The sequence below is a fragment of the Saccopteryx bilineata genome, chromosome 2 (genome assembly GCF_036850765.1).
Source record: "Saccopteryx bilineata isolate mSacBil1 chromosome 2, mSacBil1_pri_phased_curated, whole genome shotgun sequence".
Lineage (NCBI taxonomy): Eukaryota > Metazoa > Chordata > Mammalia > Chiroptera > Emballonuridae > Saccopteryx > Saccopteryx bilineata.
In genome coordinates, this window is record NC_089491.1 from 42,513,360 (window position 1) to 42,535,753 (window position 22,394).

The following is a 22,394-nucleotide window of genomic DNA, read 5'->3' on the forward strand; positions in this document are numbered from 1 at the left end:
ATCTGACATTAGTTTTTCTCTGTAAGCTACAGTTTTTTTGCAATTCAAGATTTTAGGTTTTCATCTTATTGTAAAATTTTCAACATTTAGTTTAACATAATGAAGTAGAATGTCTTTTTGGGCATCATCTTTGTGAAAATATAGTAATTTATATAATGCAGTAAATATACTAATAGATATGATTGCATCAGAATTTGTCTACAATTTCTAAATAGAACATATTAAAACACTTATTTTAATCATAAAATTTGCGCAAAACTTATTTAAATTCTATTCAGGCAAAAATTTGCATTTGTGTACTTTTTTTTTTTTTTTTTTTCTGAAGCTGGAAACAAGGAGAGACAGTCAGACAGACTCCCGCATGCACCCAACCGGGATCCACCCGGCACGCCCACCATGGGGCCATGCTCTGCCCACCAGGGGAGATGCTCTGCCCATCCTGGGTGTCGCCATGTTGCGACCAGAGCCACTCTAGCACCTGAGGCAGAGGCCACAGAGCCATCCCCAGCGCCCGGACCATCTTTGCTCCAATGGAGCCTTGGCTGTGGGAGGGGAAGAGAGAGACAGAGAGGAAGGCACGGCGGAGGGGTGGAGAAGCAAATGGGTGCTTCTCCTCTGTGTCCTGGCTGGGAATCGAACCCGGGTCCTCCGCACGCTAGGCCGACGCTCTCCCGCTGAGCCAACTGGCCAGGGCGCATTTGTGTACTTTTTGAGGACAATCTCATTTGATGCTCCAGCAGTAGTCTGCTCATCACTACATCACTAACAGTTCCAAGATTTTCAGGAAACTTACCAAGGTGATAAGTAATTCTTATTCAGGAAGTGAATCTTAATGCTCATGTTACATTCAATGTCATGGAAAGCCAACAGCATCCCTTGAACCAGAAGTTCATAGTTTTCTGCTTTTTTGTTGCCAAGGAAGCTGTTTGTAACTGCCACAAAAGACTGCCATGCTGCTTTCTCCTCCTTATTCATCTTCCTGGCAAATTCTTTGTCACGTATGAGGATTAGAATTTGAGGTCCATCGAATACACCTGCTTTTATCTTCTTGAAAGACCAGGCAGGAAAAGCAGAAATAATTTGTTGAAAGCATTCACTTTCTCTATTTAAAGCCTGAACAAACTGCTTCATTAAGCCAAGTTTGATGTGAAGTGGGGGGACAATGATCCTGTCTCGATTAACTACAGCAGGGGTCGGGAACCTTTTTGGCTGAGAAAGCCATGAACACCACATACTTTAAAATGTAATTCTGTGAGAGCCATACAATGGACCTGTGTATGTTAGGCATTATCCAATAAAAATTTGATGTTGTCCTGGAGGACAGCTGTGATTGGCTCCAGCCACCCGCAACCATGAACATGAGCGGTAAGAAATGAATGAATTGTAATACATGAGAATGTTTTATATTTTTAACATTATTATTTTTTTATTAAAGATTTGTCTGCGAGCCAGATGCAGCCATCAAAAGAGCCACATCTGGCTCGTGAGCCATAGGTTCCCAATCCCTGAACTACAGGTTCATTCACAATATTTTGCATCCCTACTTCCAGAGCTTCATGTTTCAGCCCCTCCTCCTGTGTCCAGTGTTTCTCCTGAGCTCGGCTGTCCCACAAACATGGAAAGCAAGGATACTTCATGAAACCTCTCTGTTGTCCTAGCAGGAAATTTACCATTTTAAGATCCGCACAAATGATCCAGTTATGCTCTTCATACTTCAGAAAGTTGAGGATAATTTTTATGTCATTCTTACTAAGTCATTCAATTTGAGTTGGCTAACCTGCTGAGGGGTTAATGACTGCCTGGCATTAGAAGAAAGACCCTTCAGATTCTACAACCATTTCCTCATGCATATTATGAAAATACACTTGATCACCATGTTCACTTTCTTCATCCATAGAACAAATAAAACCATTGAAAACTGGAACCGTGTGTGTCTCAGAGTGTGGGATAGGTCGTATTGCTGATGAAATATTAGGATATGTGATTATATGCTGTTTTTTCTTACCTATGCCCTTTGTATGGATCAGACAGAAATAACAGTCACTGCTGTGGTCCTTAGGTTCACGCCAAACCATGGGAATACCAAAAGGCATTCCTTTGCATTTTCCTTTTGTCCAGTCACGAAACATTTCCTCACAATTATGACATACAATATGAGGAGCCCAATTCTTGTCTTGATCGCCAAGGGGAACTTGACAATAGGCAATATATGCACGTGAAATAAATGATAAAAATATTGCACCTTTGACGTTGAAGTGTTTAACAGCCACATATATAACAGAAGGTTTTAGGACTATTCTTACATGTACGCCTACTCGAAGAAGCTATGATTCAATCTTAAAATAAGAGGATGTTTTTTATCAGATAATAATTTTTTACATTTAAAAACAACTACAATTATGAAAAGTGATGTTTATAAAACATTAATTGCCTTGTGGTTATGTTCAATCCAAGAATTGTTGCCCTTTAACTCCAATTTAAAAACCAGTGCATTCCATTAACTGTAACAAAAAGAAATTAAAATTGCATAAAAACTAGAGCATGCACCAAAAAACGGATTTCAGATTTGGAATCAGTGATGTGGATATACATAGAAACAGTTCTAAAACCTCATGCAACAGAAAATGAAAAAAAAAAAATTGTTCCCCAGTGTTATTGAAGGTGTTGAAGAAGCCATGTATTGGTATAAGAATTCTGAAGGACTGTTAAAAAAAAAGCCAAGAGAGCAAGTGGTAGTCAGCAATGTTAAATAACAGAGAGGCTAGTTAAAATACCGGCCTTTTTGATTTGATAATAAGTTAATGATCATAAGAAGATTATTTTGAAGTGGTAGGATTAGAAGGAAGATTGAAATACATTGTAATGTGAGTGACAAATGAAATAGTGACAAGGAATGTAGACTCTTTGGGGAGCTGAACAGAAAAGAAAAGCAGGAGGTAGAAGGGGGAGGCAAGATAAAATAGTTTGTTAAATATGTAGGAAAAAAACACAAAAATCCCCCAATATGTCAGTGGAGGTTGAATTGATAGGTTTATGAGTAGGTAGAAAGGATGGGATTCAGAACATAGCAGAAAGGACACTTCTCCTTTTTCACCCCCAAACTGGAGAAAGATTGTCAAGGGTTTGATACATAACCATGTGGAGTTTGGCCACTATTTGTAGGATTTCATCTGTGTTGACTGATCACTTTGCCTCAATTCACTGAAGAAAATGTAGGTACTAAGAGTTGGGAACAGATGTCTGAAGATTGAGTCCTAATACAAATTTTGGAATTAGTATGGGTTATTGCAGGACACAAGGCATTGGTTGTGAGTTGAGCTATGAGAAAGGAGCAGTTTTGTGTTCTTAAATGATGTTGGAAATGGTGAATTTTTTGGTACTAACCATATTACACTAGGAGAAGAAACTCGTGTCATTATTTTTACTGTGATGTAGGAATAGAGAATGCACATTGCAGCATTCACTTCTGTGAAAGGGTTTGTAGTAGGAATGTTTAAGGAGTGGGGCTTGGCATCCAAGCCAGGTATGGAGGAGACTGATGTTATGGGAAAAGAGCACTGTTGTCGACAAATTAGAGGTTTCATTGAAGGTGACAGTGAGGTTTAGATAAACTTTAGAAAGAGAAAAGAAACAGGAATGTCAGAAGGCTATGGTCTGGAAGTGGAAGGTTGGTGGTTAAGTTACCAGAGGTAGAGCAGTTTGAGGTCTGAGACTTAAGAGGGTTGATAAATTGGAGCACAGCAGGGAAGGACTTTGTTGTTTCAAGGAACTGTGGAACTAGGTGTTTGAATGGATCGTCCACGTTGACATTTGGGGTAGAATAGAAGACTGTGTAGCACCTTGTTTTCATTTAGTTGAGGAATAACTAGATAATGGTAGATGTTATGACAAGGGGAGTTAGAAGCTAAATTATACTGTCTTCAAAGGAGAAGAGTTTGGTTGGTTCGTTTGTTTCCGTGAAGGTAAAACTGTGATGGTTTGTCGGTAGTAGGAATCTCAATCTTCGGAATATTCTTTGTGATGTTAACATTGAAAAATGTTATGACTTTAATAGTAAAACAGGATGCATTATGGATACTTAAACAAAATATTTTATTTTACTTATTTTACATCTTAATACTTTGATGGAGGCAGCTGGGCTGGGGAAAAACGATGGATTGTTTGGGTTGGTAGAGGAAATAATACTTTTTAGAAAGGAGAAATTTGGTTTTACAAACAATTTTTTCTTTTTTTTATGTAGCAATAGACATTTGCTGTTCTTTTTCAGCGTTAGTAATGTGGCAGTAGGAACAGAGAATAACAATATTTTAGGTCTTTATCACTTACGGGAATTTTTTGTAAGATTGTAGGGCTTCTGGAAGTTTTACAACATTCATTATCTGGACCTGAGATAATGCATGAGAGCATGAGATTTTTTAAAAAATAGATGTGAGTCTGATCACCACACTTGTTTTGTTGGTAGTTATTCATAGTTATCATAAATAACATTTGCTCTAACCTCTTGGTAGTACATCAGTTCCTCTAATAACTCCCAATTTAGAGTAACTTAATTTTCAGATGGATATCTAATGATTTTTTAAAGTTTCAATCAATTCTGAGCTTTTGTGATTTGTATTGAATATTTCATGCTTCATGTTTTTATGAAATTGTACATGTATAATTTATATGTGTCAAAACTATTTACCACATACAGTTTTGCTCATTCACAATGGAAATTGAACAGGATTTGCTCTGGGTGGAAGTGCGATGTTCTGAAGGCCGTGTCTCACTTCCCCCCCTTCTCTAATCAGGGCCTTAGTGCTTATTGTTCTGCTCTTCAACTCCCTTGACTATCCCCATATGGAACAAATATGGCACTACCAGTCTCTTGAACTTTATTGTGTGTGTGTGTGTATACATACATATATATATATATATATATATATATATATATATATATATATGCTGTATTGAGAATAGGTTTTGTTCTGTTTTTAAAATCTGAAAATGTGAAATGATTGGCATGATTATCCTGTCTTAAAAGAATTTCTGGCACTGATACTCAGCTATGATAAAGTGGGAGAAGGACATCAAATATCTTATACAACAGTCCTGCTAGAAGAAGGATTGTTGCGACTCTTTTAGAAGTGCATTAAATCAGGAAAGACTGTAAGCTTTGGGTTCAGAAACACCTTTGGGTGACCTGGTCTCAGTTGCTTCATGACTTTATGCAGGTTTCTTCTTTCCAAATGAAAATTTTTGATCTATGAAAAGAGTAGTTTCTTTCTCAAAAGGCTAAAGAGAATCATAAATGAGATGGAATGTGGTAAAATACACAGAATAGTAAATATCAGTTTCTTTTCTAAGGTTGGCCTATGATCTACCTTTCTTTTGTTAAAGAAGAATAATTGTGGAGAAGCTCTAGTTTGTATCTGTGTGATTCACAATTTGAAAATAGTTTTAAATCAAAACATTTAAAATGGTACTACATTTCTGTTTTCACCTATTTGATTAAATGTTTTCTAGTTCTAGTCATAAAGATGATAAAGAGGCCTTCCATTATCCCTCCTTCCTCACTTCCAGCCCTGGTACCTGTATTGTGTTCATGATTTTAAGATTTCAGATGGACAGACAGGGATTCACCTAGTACCTGATAGGAGCTGTGATGAGGTGCAAGGAAGATTTGATCTCTAGAAGTCTCTAGAGAGTAGAATTAGCAACATCAGAGGGAGGAACATGTAAGAACTGATTTAGAATGTTTACTGGACCAATAGAGAAGTGTTTATTCTGTGTTAGCTGTATAATAAAACTATATGTAATTGATTTTTTATGTTTTAGAAAAAATTCTTTTTTCTACTTTTCAGAAAAAACAAGGAGAGAAATGACAGCCAAGGGTTCTACAGGAATGGAAGTTCTGCTGTCAACACTAGAGGTGAACCACTTATAGACTTTAATTATGTAACTATTAATGTCAACCAGTACTGAAGAAAAAAAAATATGAAACTTTAACATTTTTATCTTAGAGGTAAAGTCAATGAATGGAAGTTTGTTTTATGTTTTAAATTCACATTTGAAATGGGAATGTAAAAATTCTATTTGTTAGTCAAACCTCTAAGTATATTACCCTATGGTTATAATGATAACGATATTTTAAATCTTTATATGCCATTTTGATTGGTAATAGAAAATAAAGCATTAGATTGAAATAAGTCTTTAGCTTGAAATAAATGATTGGTATTGGTAATTCTCATCATATTATATCAGCTGATACATATTCATGATTTAGTTTACTATATATATTGGTTGGATAACTATATTATGTTGATAACAATTAAATTTCTATGCCAGTGTAAAAGTTTTGGGTGGATCAGCAAGATACATTCAGAATCATTTTGTATTTTATTCAGTGCAATATTAAGAACAAGGGTAAGTATCATTTTATACCTTAAATTTACGCAATGTTATACATCAAATTATATCTCAGTAGAGGTGGAAAAAAAGAACAAGTATTTATTTCATGTTTATTGATAGGAATTACTTTCTATCAAAATGACATAAAGCTGTTATTTTATTCTATATTCACCATCAGTTTAAAATAATCTCGATTAAAAATACTAACAGTTTTGTCTCTATAGTTCAATGGGAAAATAATCGCAAGAATAGAAAGGATATTTCTGAAGAAGATGAGGAATGAGAAATGAGCAAGGAGTAGCCTCATCAAATATCAGAGAACATTATAAAACTTCAGTAATTCAGATAGTATAGAAATTGTGCATGAATAGCAGATAGACATCAGTGTAATAGAATAGAAAATCCAAAACTAAATTAAAATGCTTAGGGACATTTAGTACTAAATAAAAGGTAGCATTTCATATCAACAAGGGATAGCGGGATTACTCAATAAACGGAGCTGGGACAAATTTGTAGCCATGCAGAAAAGCATAATGTTGGACCCTTAACTTCCTACACCAAATTAAATTCCATATCAAGCCAATATATAAGCATGGAAAATAAAATCATAATACTAGAGGAAGTTGTACAAGGAATTTTTAAATAATCTTACAACAGGAAAGGTTTTTCTAAGAATGAAAAAACACAGGAGCTATAAAAGAAAAAATTGATCAATTCAAGTACATTAACAAAAAAGTGCATGGGAAAAAACACCACAGACACCTGGCAAACCGAGGAAAAAATATTTCAACTTATGTAATCATTTCTTTACATATAAGGAACTTCCACAAATTAGTAAGGAAGAAACAACCCAAGAGAAAAACGTGTAAAGGTTATAAACCGATATTTGCCAGAAATTGCACTTGAGATTGAGCATCGTTGTCCCCCGCCCCCATTTGCTCCTGTCCCAGGTTACTGAGGTCAGCAGAGGTGGGAGGTGGCAATTACATTTGAGAGACTTGTCTGGATAAGGCCTACAGATAGCAATGTACCTTCCAGTCAGGTTCTGGTATCCTGAGCTCAGTCTCATGTTTCAGACCCAGAGGGCTGCAAAAGGTGGTTTGATTCTGTACCTAGGAAGACGATGAAGTCAGTTTGCTGACCATGGAACAATATTGCTGCCCCAGTCCACTCTTCTCTTTAACAAACATCTGTCCCTCTCATTCCAAATTCCTCCCCAATGAGTTCGTGGTGCAATCCTAAGACTAGGGTCTCTGGTTACATACAGTCCTCCATCTGGTCTGGATGGAGCTTTTTTGGTTCCATTAGTCATTGAGCTAAAGTGGTGAAGCAGAGACAACACTTACTTTCGGAAAGAGAATGAGTAAGAGTCCCATGCCAGTTACTGATGCACAGCAATTCTGAAATTCCTCTGTAGGATTCTCCACCCTGGGGGTGAGACAGTTCCTTGAATAGGCCATACTTTTGCTTTCTGTGTGTTTTTTTTTCATTCAACCTTTGATTTTAACAAGAGAAATGTAAGCAAGTACAATGTTTAAACATTTTTTTTTATTAGAATGTTTGTCCAGACTTTGGGAAATAATTACTCTTCTATATTGTTGGTGGGAGTGTAAATCGCTACATGAAAAAAAATTTAGTACTGTCCATCAAAATACTCATAGTCTTTGACCCAGAAAATCCAGGGACTTATTCCACATATAGCTGTAATTTATTCCTTGTAAATATATGCAGTTTTTGTTGCAAATTTTTTTTTGTACTTTTCTGAAGCTGAAAACGGGGAGAGACAGTCAGACAGACTCCCGCATGCACCCGACCGGGATCCACCGGGCACACCCACCAGGGGCGAAGCTCTGCCCACCAGGGGGTGATGCTCTGCCCCTCTAGGGCGTTGCTCTGTTGTGACCAGAGCCACTCTAGCGCCTGGGGCAGAGGCCAAGGAGCCATCCCCAGCGCCCAGGCCATCTTTGCTCCAATGGAGCCTTGGCTGCGGGAGGGGAAGAGAGAGACAGAGAGGAAGGAGGGGTTGGGGGTGGAGAAGCAAATGGGCGCTTCTCCTATGTGCCCTGGCCGGGAATCGAACCTGGGTCCCCCACATGCCAGGCCGACGCTCTACCACTGAGCCAACCGGCCAGGGCCTGTTGCAATTTTTTAATAGCAAAAGATTTTAAAAAATCTTATGGGTAGGTGACTGGTTGTTAAATGAACAATGGTTTAATCATATAATGGAATGTTTCCTGTAGCACTGAAAAAGAACAAAGATACTATTAATATGTAAAAATACCAATGTATCATACAAAACTATATATATGGCAATACTATTTGGAGAAATAAATCTGTATATACTGTACATTATATTTACATGGATTTCTTGTATGTGTGTACATTATCTTTAGCTGAATATGTAGAACCGATAACGCATTCACCTTCTGAGAGGGGAGCTAGGTGACTGAGTAGTCACCAGATGATGTTGTGCCTTTTATATTTTGATTTGTTTGTATTGACTGTTTTGTAGAAGGTGAGGAATTCAAATGACGAAGTAATTCCTCTTGTAATAGTGTTGATACTAAAAAAGTAATAGCTTGGATTATTTGCAAAAATTCTTAAGTGCAAGAAGGAGACTAAAGTGATAAGTGAGAATAGTGGAACCTGAATACATTTGTTCTTAGAGAAATTGGAAAAGTTATCTGCAAAATATAGATAGTTCCCAACAGGAACAAAAAAATTGGGAATTACTGATTTACAGTGGTTTAATAAAGCAAATTATTTATTTCAGAACACGAAAGATCTTCAAACTACACTTAACATCTTAAGCATTCTTGTTGAGCTGGTGTCAGCTGGTAAGTTTTGTTTTTTGTTTTTGGTATAATTTATGTTTGTAAATAGTGACCAACAACGTGTCTTGTCTACTTTATGAGGAATTTTCTGGTACATAGAGGCTATTCTGAGTACTAGAATTTGGAAACTGGATGTTATACTCTTGTTGCTTTATTTTTGGTGTATTCCAGTATTTCTCACACTACTTCTGAAGACTCAAACATAGAATTAGGCATCATTTGTACTTACTCTTTGTACTATTTTCTAATTAATATAAATGAAATAAAACAAAATCTATTTTGATGGTGTTTGTTTGATTTCAGAAGTCTTTAGGTTAAATATTTCTTGAATGCTAAAACTTGTGATATCTGAAATACTATGGAAAGATTTGCTATTTAAACAAATTAAAAAAATTTTTTTTAGGTGGAGGTCGAAGAGCTAGTTTCTTAGTCACCAAAGGTGGTTCACAAATACTGTTACAGTTACTTATGAATGCCAGCAAAGAATGTCCCCCGAATGAGGAGTTAATGGTGCAGATTCATTCTATTCTTGCAAAGATTGGACCCAAAGGTAAGGGTTTCATTTGTATGATTATCAAATCTAGAACTGTCTTCATGACATGGATTCTGTGTGCCTTGAAACTGGTAAATTTTAAAATATAGAGTGCTATGCTTTTTCTTGGTCTTAGTCATGGAATGTTTTCTAAAGTCAATTATTGACTTGAAAGAATTGAGGTTTCTAAATTCATGAGGAATTCTATTGCATGTGGTGGAAAAAGGAAGAAAAACATGTCAAAATCACAAGTGTGTCTTGGTGTATGTGTGTGGACACACCTGCATGCATATGTGTGTAAAGGATACACATAACATGGATATTGTTGCGGCTAGAAGAAGGATGTATAAATGGGAATGTTTTGAGGAGCATGGAGGTAAAATGTGTTTGTTTTTCATTAATAGCCATATTTGTACTGTACAGACTCAATGCTCCCAAAATTTACAGTCTAGTTAAGACCAAAAGCAGGCCCTGGCCGGTTGACTCAGCGGTAGAGCGTTGGCCCGGTGTGTGGAAGTCCCGGGTTTGATTTCTGGCCAGGGCACATAGGAGAAGTGCTCATCTGCTTCTCCACCTTCCCCTTTTCCTTCCTTTCTGTCTCTCTCTTCCCCTCCTGCAGTCAAGGCTTCATTGGAGCAAAGTTAGTCTGGGTGCTGAGGATGGCTCCATGGCCTCCACCTCAGTGCTCCGGTTGCAACAGAGCAATACCCCAGATGGGCAGAGCATCGCCCCCTAGTGGGCATGTTGGGTGGATCCCGGTCTGGTGCATGTGGGAGTCTGTCTGCCTCCCCGCTTCTAACTTTGGAAAAATACAAAAAAAAAAAAAAAAAAAAAGAAAAAGAAAAGACCAAAAGCAATATAAAAGGTTGTGAGACTGATTATTAGAGTAGTAAGGCATGAAAAATATTAAAAAATAAAAATTGAGAAAACACAGAATATGAAACAAAAGAAAAAGCTGATTTAGGTTAGGTTAACAGAAAAAGGAATCCTTTGATTAGAACCTAATTTCAGTTTACAGATGACTATCTGCACCAAGATTAAAGTGATTCTCTAAAGTCTTCAAGTAAGAGTTCTGCCATTGCCTGTGGCATTCATATGAGTTTTAAACTTTGAAGTATTTGGTTAAATGCTTATTCTAAAAAGTATATATGTGTATACAGTTTGTATATTTATGTTGCATGCATAGCATATGTATCGTATAGATATTTAAATAATACTTTTAACAAGTGTCTTAAATAAAGCATCCTTGAAGATAACTAATTGTTAAGTTGTGTTAGGAGCGTTAAGACTTAAACATATTCAATTTATTTAAGAAACATGTTATTAGCTATTTTTTTTAACTCATATTTGAGATGTAAGGGCTTTCTTCTGAGATTTTTGCTGAAAATGGAAAATAAGAGAAAATCTTATTTATTGGTGAATATTGTTGTATCACAGTTTCTCTTCTGTTTCTTTTGCTTTTCATGTAACTAAATTAAGGCATTGATGTATTTAATTTGTATTTTAATTCTTTAATGTCCCTGTTATTTTATTTTATTTTATACTTTTAAATTTGTGCTTTTTTTTTTTTTTTTTTCATTTTTCTGAAGCTGGAAACAGGGAGAGACAGTCAGACAGACTCCCGCATGCGCCCTACCGGGATCCACCCGGCACGCCCACCATGGGGCGACGCTCTGCCCACCAGGGGGCGATGCTCTGCCCATCCTGGGTGTCGCCATGTTGCGACCAGAGCCACTCTAGCGCCTGAGGCAGAGGCCACAGAGCCATCCCCAGCGCCCAGGCCATCTTTGCTCCAATGGAGCCTTGCTGCGGGAGGGGAAGAGAGAGACAGAGAGGAAAGCGTGGCGGAGGGGTGGAGAAGCAAATGGGCGCTTCTCCTATGTGCCCTGGCCGGGAATCGAACCCTGGTCCTCCACACGCTAGGCTGATGCTCTACCGCTGAGCCAACTGGCCAGGGCTTGTGCTGTTTTATTATTTGTCTTAGTTCTCCAGTTTTGTCATTTAAGGACATTATACAATAATTTTTTGAGTGATTTTTCTATTTTTTTTTCTTGTGAGATTATTTTGTAAGTAATGTTGCATCAGAAATGTTTAGTACTTTTCGACTTAAAATTCTTGTTGTTGATGAAATAATCTTGTTTGCTAGTCTTGCTTACGTTTCTGGTTTAAAATGTTAACATTCTTAAATTTCTGTAATCCAGGTTGGTTTTTACTGTTTTAATCACTTGTAAGAATAAAAAGCTGCCTGACCAGGCAGTGGCGCAGTGGATAGAGCGTCGGACTGGGATGCGGAGGACCCAGGTTCGAGACGCTGAGGTCGCCAGCTTGAGCGCTGGCTCATCTGGTTTGAGCAAAGCTCACCAGCTTGGACCCAAGGTCGCTGGCTCGAGCAAGGGGTTACTCGGTCTGCTGAAGGCCCACGGTCAAGGCACATATGAGAAAGCAATCAATGAACAACTAAGGTGTTGCAACGAAAAACTAATGATTGATACTTCTCATCTCTCTCCTTTCCTGTCTGTTCCTATCTATCCCTCTCTCTGACTCTCTCTCTGTCTCTGAAAAAAAAAAAGAATAAAAAGCAAGGCCTTCTATTCTTCTCTTTTCTATGTTAAGAATTAGATCCCTGTAGAAATTTATTTTATAATATTTGCTACATTGTTTTCAACATAAGCTGTTCAGTTATATAAATCTTAAAAGAAACATAATATTGGTAATGGACATGTAGATTCTTAACCACATGTTAGCGTTCTTTTGACTAGGAAGACAAACTTCCCCGTGGAGTGGCTCGGTTAAGTTGTTTCTTTCATGACAGTCTGTCGGGCTACTCCAACCTGTGTTCCCCTGCCCTGTCCCCTCGCTTGCCTCTTAGTACTCTCTTTGAAGCCACATTTCAGAAGTATATGAGTATTTTTAAAATCACACAAGAGAATGATTATAATTTTAACTGTTTCAGGTCTTTACATATGATAATATTAATTCATAATAGAAGTTTTAAAAATCTCATTGCTTTATGATGTTTTCATTTCATTCAAAGTTACATATGAATAAGTTGTGTTATTTTTCTTTTAAACAGACAAAAAATTTGGAGTGAAAGCTAGAATTAATGGAGCCTTGAATATAACCCTGAATTTGATCAAACAGTATTTGCAGAATCATCGTTTAGTTTTACCCTGTCTTCAGCTTTTACGAGTATATTCTGCAAACTGTGAGTATTTAAGAGCTCTTTTTAGTTAACTCAGTGTTTTGAAGTTACAGAAAATGAAAATTCAAAAGTACCATAACCCTATAAATACCTAATATTTGTGGGCAAGAGAAAGAATATTTAATATGTTTCTTTTGTAATGCTAATCCCACCACCACAAAAGTGATGTGGAGTAAGAAGGTGAAGTGACAAAATCTTGAGAATTGTCATTACTTCCCTCGATTTGTACAAGCCTGTAATGAGAGGAGGAGTAGGCAGCGTATGGACAGAGGTGGAAGAACGCGAGGGTGCTGGCAGCTGGGAAGACTGCTGTACCTGTTTGGATTTTCACAGCTGAGAGGAGAGCTGAGCAGGAAGGCGCGTGGTAGCATAATCACCAGGAGCTAAATATCTTCCGCAATCAGTGGGGAAGTAGCAGAACAGCAAGTAAATAGTCCAGGAGCCCCCGAGGAAGCCAGAAGGAAGAGGGATTACCAAGAAATAGCTTCAGATGAAGTGTTGCCCAATGCACATGCACATGTACACACACACTCTCTCTCATTCATTCTCTCACTCCATCGCACTCTCTCTCACTCATATTAGGTCCCAAATCCAGAAGGTGTGGATTTTCCTTTTATTCCCTAACTATGGAATTGGGGTAGTTATCATCTGAAATGGAAATTATAGAGTACATGTTATTCTAGAATATCACTGCACCATAATCAAAGTGGTGGGCATGCGTGTGTGTATTTGTATGTATCTGTGTGTGTATAGCTATATCTATAGCTTAACAGTATGGCTAAAGGTGTGCTCAGAGGAAAATAGCTTTGAACATTTAAATAATTAAAAATAACATAAGGAAATGAGTGAATTGGATATCTAACCAAAGAAGTTAGGAACAGAGTGATAAACACAAGGAAAGAAGAGGAATGAAATATTAATAAATAAAGACTAGGTGACTTAGGGAAAAAAAAGCACATCTAAAAAAAGTAAAACAATTGAATTAAAAATAAAACAGGTAAATCACTGAATACCCCAATCCAGGAGGGAGGAAGACAGCACAAAGAGAATTAGAAGGGATAATAAAATACTAAATAGGAAATTAAAATCACCACACTAAATTGTGGGAGCTACATTTTTTGGTGATATTTTATTGAATTAACCACCAGAAGACTAGTAAATAATTTATCTGTAATTTTTTATAATATTTGTTCAGAGCAGAAAATGTTAGACATAATTTTCTGATTTGGTAATTGCTTCTTCTGTGTGAAACTTTTTCCCTCCTAAAACTGTTTAATTCAGGTCTTCATTAGCCAGCATCTAGCACACAGACTCCTAATGTCTCTCTAACTCTTATCTTCCCCAGAATGCTGTGAAACCTGACCTGTATGTAAAATGCAGAGCTTGTTTTCAAACACCCATAACTTTACTATAGAAGTTCGGGTGTATATCCTTCTAGTTTTTATCCATACATTATAAAAATATATGTCTTATCCACATACCACCAGCGCTGGTGTCATTTCACACACAATGTTTCTGATCTGTTATTTTCCAAAAAAATGTTTGTTCGTTTTGGGCAATTTTCTGTAATCGAAAGAATGAACAGCCTTTAGGGTTCTTCATAGTTAAACTGCTTTGCTGAACCGCTCACACCCAGGGTGTTCATTGACTGTTACCTGTGCTCCTGTCTCCACAGCAACTCCCGTCCTAGCTAACTCCTCCTCGCTTGTAAGGACAGCCCAGGCACCGGTTTCTCCAGAAACTCTGTCTGCTTCTCTGTGGATGAGGGGCTCCTCACTGTTGTAGCCTAAAGAGCCTACAGTTTTAAATCTATTTAGAAATTAATTGAGTATGTGTTGACTGTTTCTGTCATTCTCCTCAAAATTGTTTTCTGAGGGCAGGCACTATTTGTGTCTCTCAATCTTCACGACCTGGTGTTTAGTACAGTTTACTACATTTATTGAAGTAACAAATGAAGCAACTGAAAAGTATTTTCTTTTTTAGTAGTGACATTTTATTATTTTTATAACTTCTTTCAGAATTTTCTGGAATTTTCCATAAAAAAAAGCAAGAAAAAAAATCTCTTTAAGTGATTGGCTAAGGTGGACTTTCTGAGGGATATGAGTTATATTTACTAAACAATTAGCATATGTTTTTGACTATGTGTCACCAAGTTTACACATTGCTACTTACTGAGTTTTTAAAATCATTTTTTCTTCCCCCTCTCAGCTGTGAATTCAGTATCCTTAGGGAAAAATGGAGTTGTGGAACTGATGTTTAAAATCATCGGACCATTTAGTAAGAAGAATTCAGGTCTTATGAAGTGAGTAAATGTTTTCAGTATAAATAGAGATATCCTTAATTATTCTGGGTCTCATCATCTTGTTCTGTACAATGAACAGTAGAGTTGAAAGTAGAATCCTTTCTTAGTTCTTAAATAGTGACCTTATTATGATATTTTCTTTATTATAAAGTTTTATCTTTAAAAGTATATCAAAATTAGAAAACTTTAAATTCGATTATAGTATTATAGAAATTTAGACTTTGAACATTCCTAGATAGTATAAGAGGAAAAAAGAAAAAAGATCATTTATAGAGTAGCATTTATTCAGAAACATTTATTGTATGCCTACTATATTCCCTGCCAATTTTGCAATCTTTTAATGGTTACTTCCTTCATTCTCACAACTATATGAACATATTTTTAATTTATACATTTTTTTTTGCCAAAATAATGTCATTTTTTTTCCTGAAAACATTTGTAGGTCTTTCAGCCTCAGAAAATAAAAGCAGTTTTCAATTTCTTAGTTATATTTAGTATTTTTTAAGCTGTATTAATGGTCATTCTTAAGAAAAATTATATGGAATTTTTCAAAGATGCATATATATATATCTTGAATAGTTATGTTAATTACATATTATATGCATGTATCAACATTTTGCCATTTTTCTTTTATTTATTTCCATGCTTTTCTTTATTTTTGTCAGGGGATTTTTAAGCAAATCCTAGATGTCACTCACACACACACATATACATGAACTTCTATAAGCAAATCTCAGGTATTTTCTAATTTTCCTCCTAAATACTTTAGTATATATCTAATAAATAGGGACTTAAAATATGACCGCTGTACTATAATCATACTCAGCAAAATTATTAATTTCTTAATATAATCTAAAATTCAATCTGGTTTTAATTTTCTCCAGGTGTCTTAAAATACCCTGTTATAGTTGGTTGGTTTGAATCAGGATCCAAACAAGGTTCATGCATTATTCTTCATTATATTTAGGAAATTTCCAAACCTACACAGAAATTGAAAGAATTGAATTATGAAGCTTGATATACCAATTATTCAGTTTCAACAATAATCAACATTCTGTCATTTTTATTTCATCTTTCCCTTTCATGTCCTTTTTTTTTTGGTGGGGGGGGTATTTTAAAACATATCAGCCATTACATTTGTTCTATAAATTCTTTTGTGTGATTACTGTCAGACACAGAGCTTTTTACTTTTAGTGTTACCACAATATTTCTTTGCCCAAATATATTAATAATTCCTTAATATAATCTAATATTTTCTGGTTAAGAAATGTGTTTTTTGGCCCTGGCTGGTTGGCTCAGTGGTAGAGTGTTGGCCCAGCATGTGGAAGTCCTGGGTCAGGGCACACAGGAGAAGCACCCATCTGCTTCTCCACCCTTCCGCCTCCCCTTCCTCTCTGTCTCTCTCTTCCCCTCTTGCAGCCAGAGCTCCATTGGAGCAACGTTGGCCTGGGTGGTGAGGATGACTCCATGGCCTCTGCCTCAGGCACTGGAGTGGCTCTGGCAGCAATGGAGCAATGCCCTAGATGGGCAGAGCATCACCCCATAGTGGGCATGCCGGGTAGATCCCGGTCTGGTGCGTGCGGGAGTCTGTTTGCCTCCCTGCTTCTAACTTTGGGAAAAAAAATACAAGGAAAATAAAAAGAATTTTTTTTTTTACAGTTGGCTTGTTCAAATTAAGATTCAAATAAAGTCTATACATACTATTTGATGACTATGTCTTATAATCTTTTAAAACCAGTAACAGTCCCCCTATTTTTTTGGTTCTGTTTTGTTATTTGTTGAAGGACCTGGGTGCTGTCTTATAGAATGTCCCACCATGGTGGATTAAGATGACTGTATCCTGGGGTCATATAAACATGTAGGTATATCCCATGAATTTTCTGTAGCCTGATAGAGCTAGTGACTTGATTAGATTTGGGTTTTTTTTATTTTAGTCAAAAATGTTTTATAGGTAGTGCTAGATACTCTGTTTTGCATCACTTCTCATTGAGTTCATGTGAACCATCCACTTTTCACCTAATAGGTTAGCAATATTCCATGACATTGCTTAGATTATTTTTTCTCTAGGGGTTGGGAAATAGTGACTTTAAAATTTTCTTATTCTTTCTGCTTTTATTAGCTGTTATTCTTGTATAAGAAAGAACTTTTCCACATTAACTATTTGGCTAAATTATACAAAGTTCAGAACATTTTCAGTCATTTTACCCTTTCTTAATAAAGGACAAATGTTTTAGCTTGTTTCCTTTTGTAAATGGCAACTTACTTACATGTGTAATTATTTATTAAATATTATTAGGTGGGATAACTTGACTTATGCAAAGATCATACACAATCCTAGAGCATCTGATAAAATGTAGCAAAACAAAATGTATCACAATTAGTAAAACCAACTCATAGAATTGGTGTATTATTGGCTCTGGAGGCAGGCGGAACTGATGTGCATGTTAGCTCTGTCACTTATGGGTTCCATGATACGAAGTAAGTTACCTAATTTATTATGCCCCAGTTTCCTGGCTTAATATAGTATCAGCATCTACATTATAAGGTTGTCGTAAGGATTTAATGAGATGATTCCTCTAATTAGCACAATGCTCATATTAATGCAGTTTAATTAATTTAGGTAGGTAATGTAGTAATGTGAACATGAGTGGATCCTAGTTAATACTAGAAATACATTATTTTTTAATTTATATACCACTTCCTCCCTTGATCCATAAAGTATTCTGTAGTTTATCTTTTATCTAATGCTTCTGATCTCCTACTTAAGTTCTACATTACTCTATTATAACTAAGTTACCAATTCTAATATAAAATGTTCCTAGGAGGCACATTTCACAAGTATCTTTGTGATACACAACATGGAATATATCCAAAACCATGTAGAAATCAGTGGGTTTAAACCAGTGGTCGGCAAACTCATTAGTCAACAGAGCCAAATATCAACAGTACAACAATTGACATTTCTTTTGAGAGTCAAATTTTATCAATACTTAAACAATATAGGTAGGTACATTCCTTATTGAGGTAGTGCCCGCATGTGTTATTTTGTGGAAGAACCACACTCAAGGGGCCAAAGAGCCGCATGTGGCTTGCGAGCCACAGTTTGCTGACCACTGGTCTAAACTTCTGAGAAAGAAATATTGTTACATAAATTATTCCTTAATTCTTTTCTGTTTATATTTTAAAAAGGAAATCATTTTTCAACTTTATTTTTACTTTAAAAACAAAAATCATTCATTGACCAAACATCTATAGTGTGATATCTTTATCACCTTGGGGCCTCCCCCTTAACTAAAAAAAAAAAAGTTTCAAAGGCCCTGGCTGGTTTGCTTAATGGTAGAGTGTCAGTCCGGTGTGTGGGAGTCCCAGGTTCGAGTCCCTGCCAGAGCACACAGGACAAGCACACATCTGCTTCTCTACCCTACACCCTCTCCTTTCTTTCTATTTCTCTCTTCCCCTCTCTCAGCCAAGACTCCATTGGGGCAAAGTTGGCCCGGGCGCTGAGGATGGCTCCATGGCCTCTGCCTCAGGCGCTGGAATGGCTCCGGTTGCAGTGGAGCAATGCCCCAGATGGGCAGAGCATTGCTGCCTATTGGGCATGCCGTGTGGATCCTGATCGGGTACATGTGGGAGTCTTTCTGCCTACCCCCTTTCTCACTTCAGAAAAATACAAAACAAGCAAACAAACAAAAAAACAACTCTTGACCTTTAGCAATTGTATCATAGTTGTGCTTCCCCTTAATGACCTGAATTTCGTGGAAGGAGACTGAGTGATACTATTTATGTTTGAAAGGTCCTGCTTCCCTTTAGGATTTCCTTTCCTTTCCAGTTTTAGGTTTTGGATTTAAACACTACTAATCCAGAATGAAACAACTTTGGAAGTTATTGTAACTCTTGTCTTTTGGAGTTACAACAGCTTTGGAGATTATTGAAGGGTTGGACTCCCACTTTACTGTAATTTCATGAGTACCTGGGGCTTAGACTTTTCTTTCTTCACTGCTCCTGAATGGATAAGGCACGGGCTGCTTTCTAAACCAGTGTTGACTTTGTTATTTAAAAGACTTCTTTTTTGTATTCATTGTTTTTAGAGAGAGAGGGAGGAAGAGAGAGAGGGAGAGGGAAACATCAATTTGTTGTTCCATTTATTTTTGTATTCATTGGTTGATTCTTGTATGTGCCCTGATGTATCAAGATTATGCTCAACTGAGCTACTTGGCCAGAACCATTGTTGCTTGTATTATTGTGAACGACAAGAGAATTGGAAAAATACAAGGGAGTTTAAAATATTGGTACTGAGGTGGTCTAATCAATTGACATAATACAAACTAGGCATTTTAAAACATCTAAATATTTTTTGTAATTTTTATATTATAATTCCTATTGGTTTATGTGTTGTAGAATTTCAGAAATTCCTTTGTACTGAAGTTTAAAAAAATACCGTTTAAATAACATTTTGGTAAAAGTATCAACAATTTTGCACCAAACTTCATAATTAAAAAAAAAAAAATCCCGTGGAGTTATGGAGCACTCATAGGGTAAGAAAGATTGGGGTCTGGAGTCAGAATGAGCTGGGTTCATGTTCCAGTTGTGTCAATCTTGAGGGATAAATATGATTAGAAACTCTCAGAAGCACTTTGATTTGGTTTGAATGTGTTACAAACAACTGCAGGCAGGGAGAAAGACTGTTTCTGAAAGCACTCTGATTTTGATAATTTTGAATAAAGATGTAGCTGTAGATAGGAAAATCCTAAGTGTTCATTGCAGGTAATTACATCTAAGTGATTGTATTAGTTTCCAAAGGCTGTTCTGACGGTGCACCTGGTGCAAATTTGGTGGCTTAAAAAAAACAGTCTGTTGTCTCACAGTTCTGGAGGCTAGAGATCCAACACCCACTTGTTGCCAGTGCCAGTGGTCCCTCTAACACCTGTGTGGGTTAATCCATCCTGTTTCTTCCTAGCTTTTGGTGGATTGCTGGCGATTTTTTTGGTGTTCTTAGCTCGTAGCTGCAACATTTCACTCTCTACCTCCATCATCACATGGGTTCTCTCCTTATATGTTCTTGTGATTATTGTTTCAGGTTTTACTATGAACCAGTATCCATCTACAGTCTTCTAACTGATTATATTCTTCACCTTTACTCACCTCTGGTCATGCCGTGTCTCCTTTGCCACGAATGTATGCAGCTTTGCTTTTGCCTTTAATTTCTTGAGTAGCTTTTCCACAGATGTGTACATTTTATTACATTATCTAAGTTGTTAAATTATCTTTGGAAAAGATGAACTTATTTTCTAATTTTATACCCATGAAGAATCTGCTTTTGTGGATATGTAGTAGGCATTCAACAAATGCTTAATGATGAATGAAAGGCTTAAGTTTGACACTGTACACATTTTAATGCAAATTAGTTATAATTATTGCAGTCTTACTAAGAGGTTCTGTAGTATGTAGCTTTATATTCTTAAAGTTACTGAAATTGTCATTTTTTCGGTAACTTAAAAAAAACTATTTGAATTATACGTTTCCTATAGGGATATTTATATGTATCTTTAAAGCTGATTAGTGGCAGTTGATTTTACCCTGTGTAATTGAGTATTTATATTCAAAGAAAATGTAAGTACCTTCAATTTTGGGGGCTATTTTTTCATTCTCTAATAAGCAGTAAGAGTTTTTGAGATATTAATTAGGTTTATTATTCTCATTGGTACCTTACAACTGAAAAATGTTAAGGCTTCTACATCCTTTCCCCAAACCCCCTATTTCCAATATTTTACATTTATTCTCACCTTAAATATTAAAATTATTGCTTAATAGATCTAAAATACAGTCATATAACTATAAATATAGAAATTTATAGTTATGAACTTTATTTGTGTGAAACTTGCCTTTAATTTTTTGTGTGAGTCTTACTGATGTTCTTCTGTGAACTCTTGTCAGGGTCAGGTTTGAATCAGGATTGATTTCATTCATTTAAGCTCTAATATAAAGACTTAGATATTGTTAATTATTTTTCTTGAAATTTTTTGGGATGCTTTTCTATTGATATTTTGGTCTTTCTATATTCAGTTTCAATCCAAAGGGAGAGATGCTTACTGAGAAACGCCATGTGTAATTGACTATAACAGGAATGACTTTTGGCGTAGATAATAATTATTTGAAAAGATTGTATGAATTTACTATTGTAGATTAATTTTACTAGTTTTGTTGTTGTTTGTGTTTTCTCATTGTTGACAGGGTTGCTTTAGACACTCTTGCTGCATTGCTAAAATCAAGTAAGTTTTTAAATACTAGAAATACTAGATACTATATTTTTGGGTATTTTATCTACAGTGATAAACTGAAAGTACAGATTAGTCTATAGTTATAAAGCTGGTTTGTAATAATTAAATATCAAAATTGATTTTATCTTTTAGTATGTATAGTTGATGGATGTTTCAAAACTTATGTCATTTATTGAGCTATAATTTATTCAAATTTGTTGACTTCCTTTTTCTGTTATTACTAAAATATAAAACCCTGTTAATAGAGGAAAGTAATATGTAAATATTATATAAGTATCACTTTTTAAAAAAAATGAAGCTAACATAGTATTAAGAATGTTTACTGTGAAGACTATCTTGAATAATTAAGTATAACACACATGATTTTAATTTAGAGCCCTTTTTTAGAAATTTTATTTTTACCAAAAATTCAAATTTGTAACATTAAAATGGCTACTAATATAAATTTACAGTTTACTAAATTGATAAAGTAAAACACTGTCTTAAAAATTGAAGTATTAGAGTATGTCTCTTATGATATGATGCCTTGGAAGAATAATCATCTATGTTATATGTTTTTTCTTACCAAGATACTCAGTGTCTCTACTGTAAATAATAATTTCCATTAGCACCCCTGTTTCCATTGGTTAACATTTATTTAACCACAATAACGTTAGTCCTGAAAATCTGTATTGATGATAATCTGTGTTATTTTCCCCCAAAATTGCCTATCAAGAGTAGACCAACTTTTTCTTAAGTTTGACCAGAACCATTTTATTTGGATAATAGCTAATAAATAATTGGTAAATTTGATATTTGGTAATGATTTATTAAATTTTTAAAAATCACCTTAGGTGTTAGTTTTATGTACTTAAGA

General features: G+C 35.8%; 1 protein-coding gene across 4 annotated transcripts in view; it reads left to right on the top strand.

Annotated features, from left to right (window-relative positions):
- The window catches only part of AGTPBP1 (ATP/GTP binding carboxypeptidase 1), a 163,152-nt gene that overhangs the window by 37,255 nt on the left and 103,503 nt on the right, over nt 1–22,394 (top strand). For all 4 annotated transcript variants that reach the window (XM_066256967.1, XM_066256969.1, XM_066256968.1 and 1 more), the window contains exons 4-9: nt 5,844–5,911; nt 9,164–9,227; nt 9,628–9,774; nt 12,830–12,961; nt 15,167–15,260; nt 21,492–21,529. In XM_066256967.1, the coding sequence (XP_066113064.1) occupies nt 5,844–5,911; nt 9,164–9,227; nt 9,628–9,774; nt 12,830–12,961; nt 15,167–15,260; nt 21,492–21,529 (543 nt within the window). The remainder of the gene's footprint in view (nt 1–5,843; nt 5,912–9,163; nt 9,228–9,627; nt 9,775–12,829; nt 12,962–15,166; nt 15,261–21,491; nt 21,530–22,394) is intronic.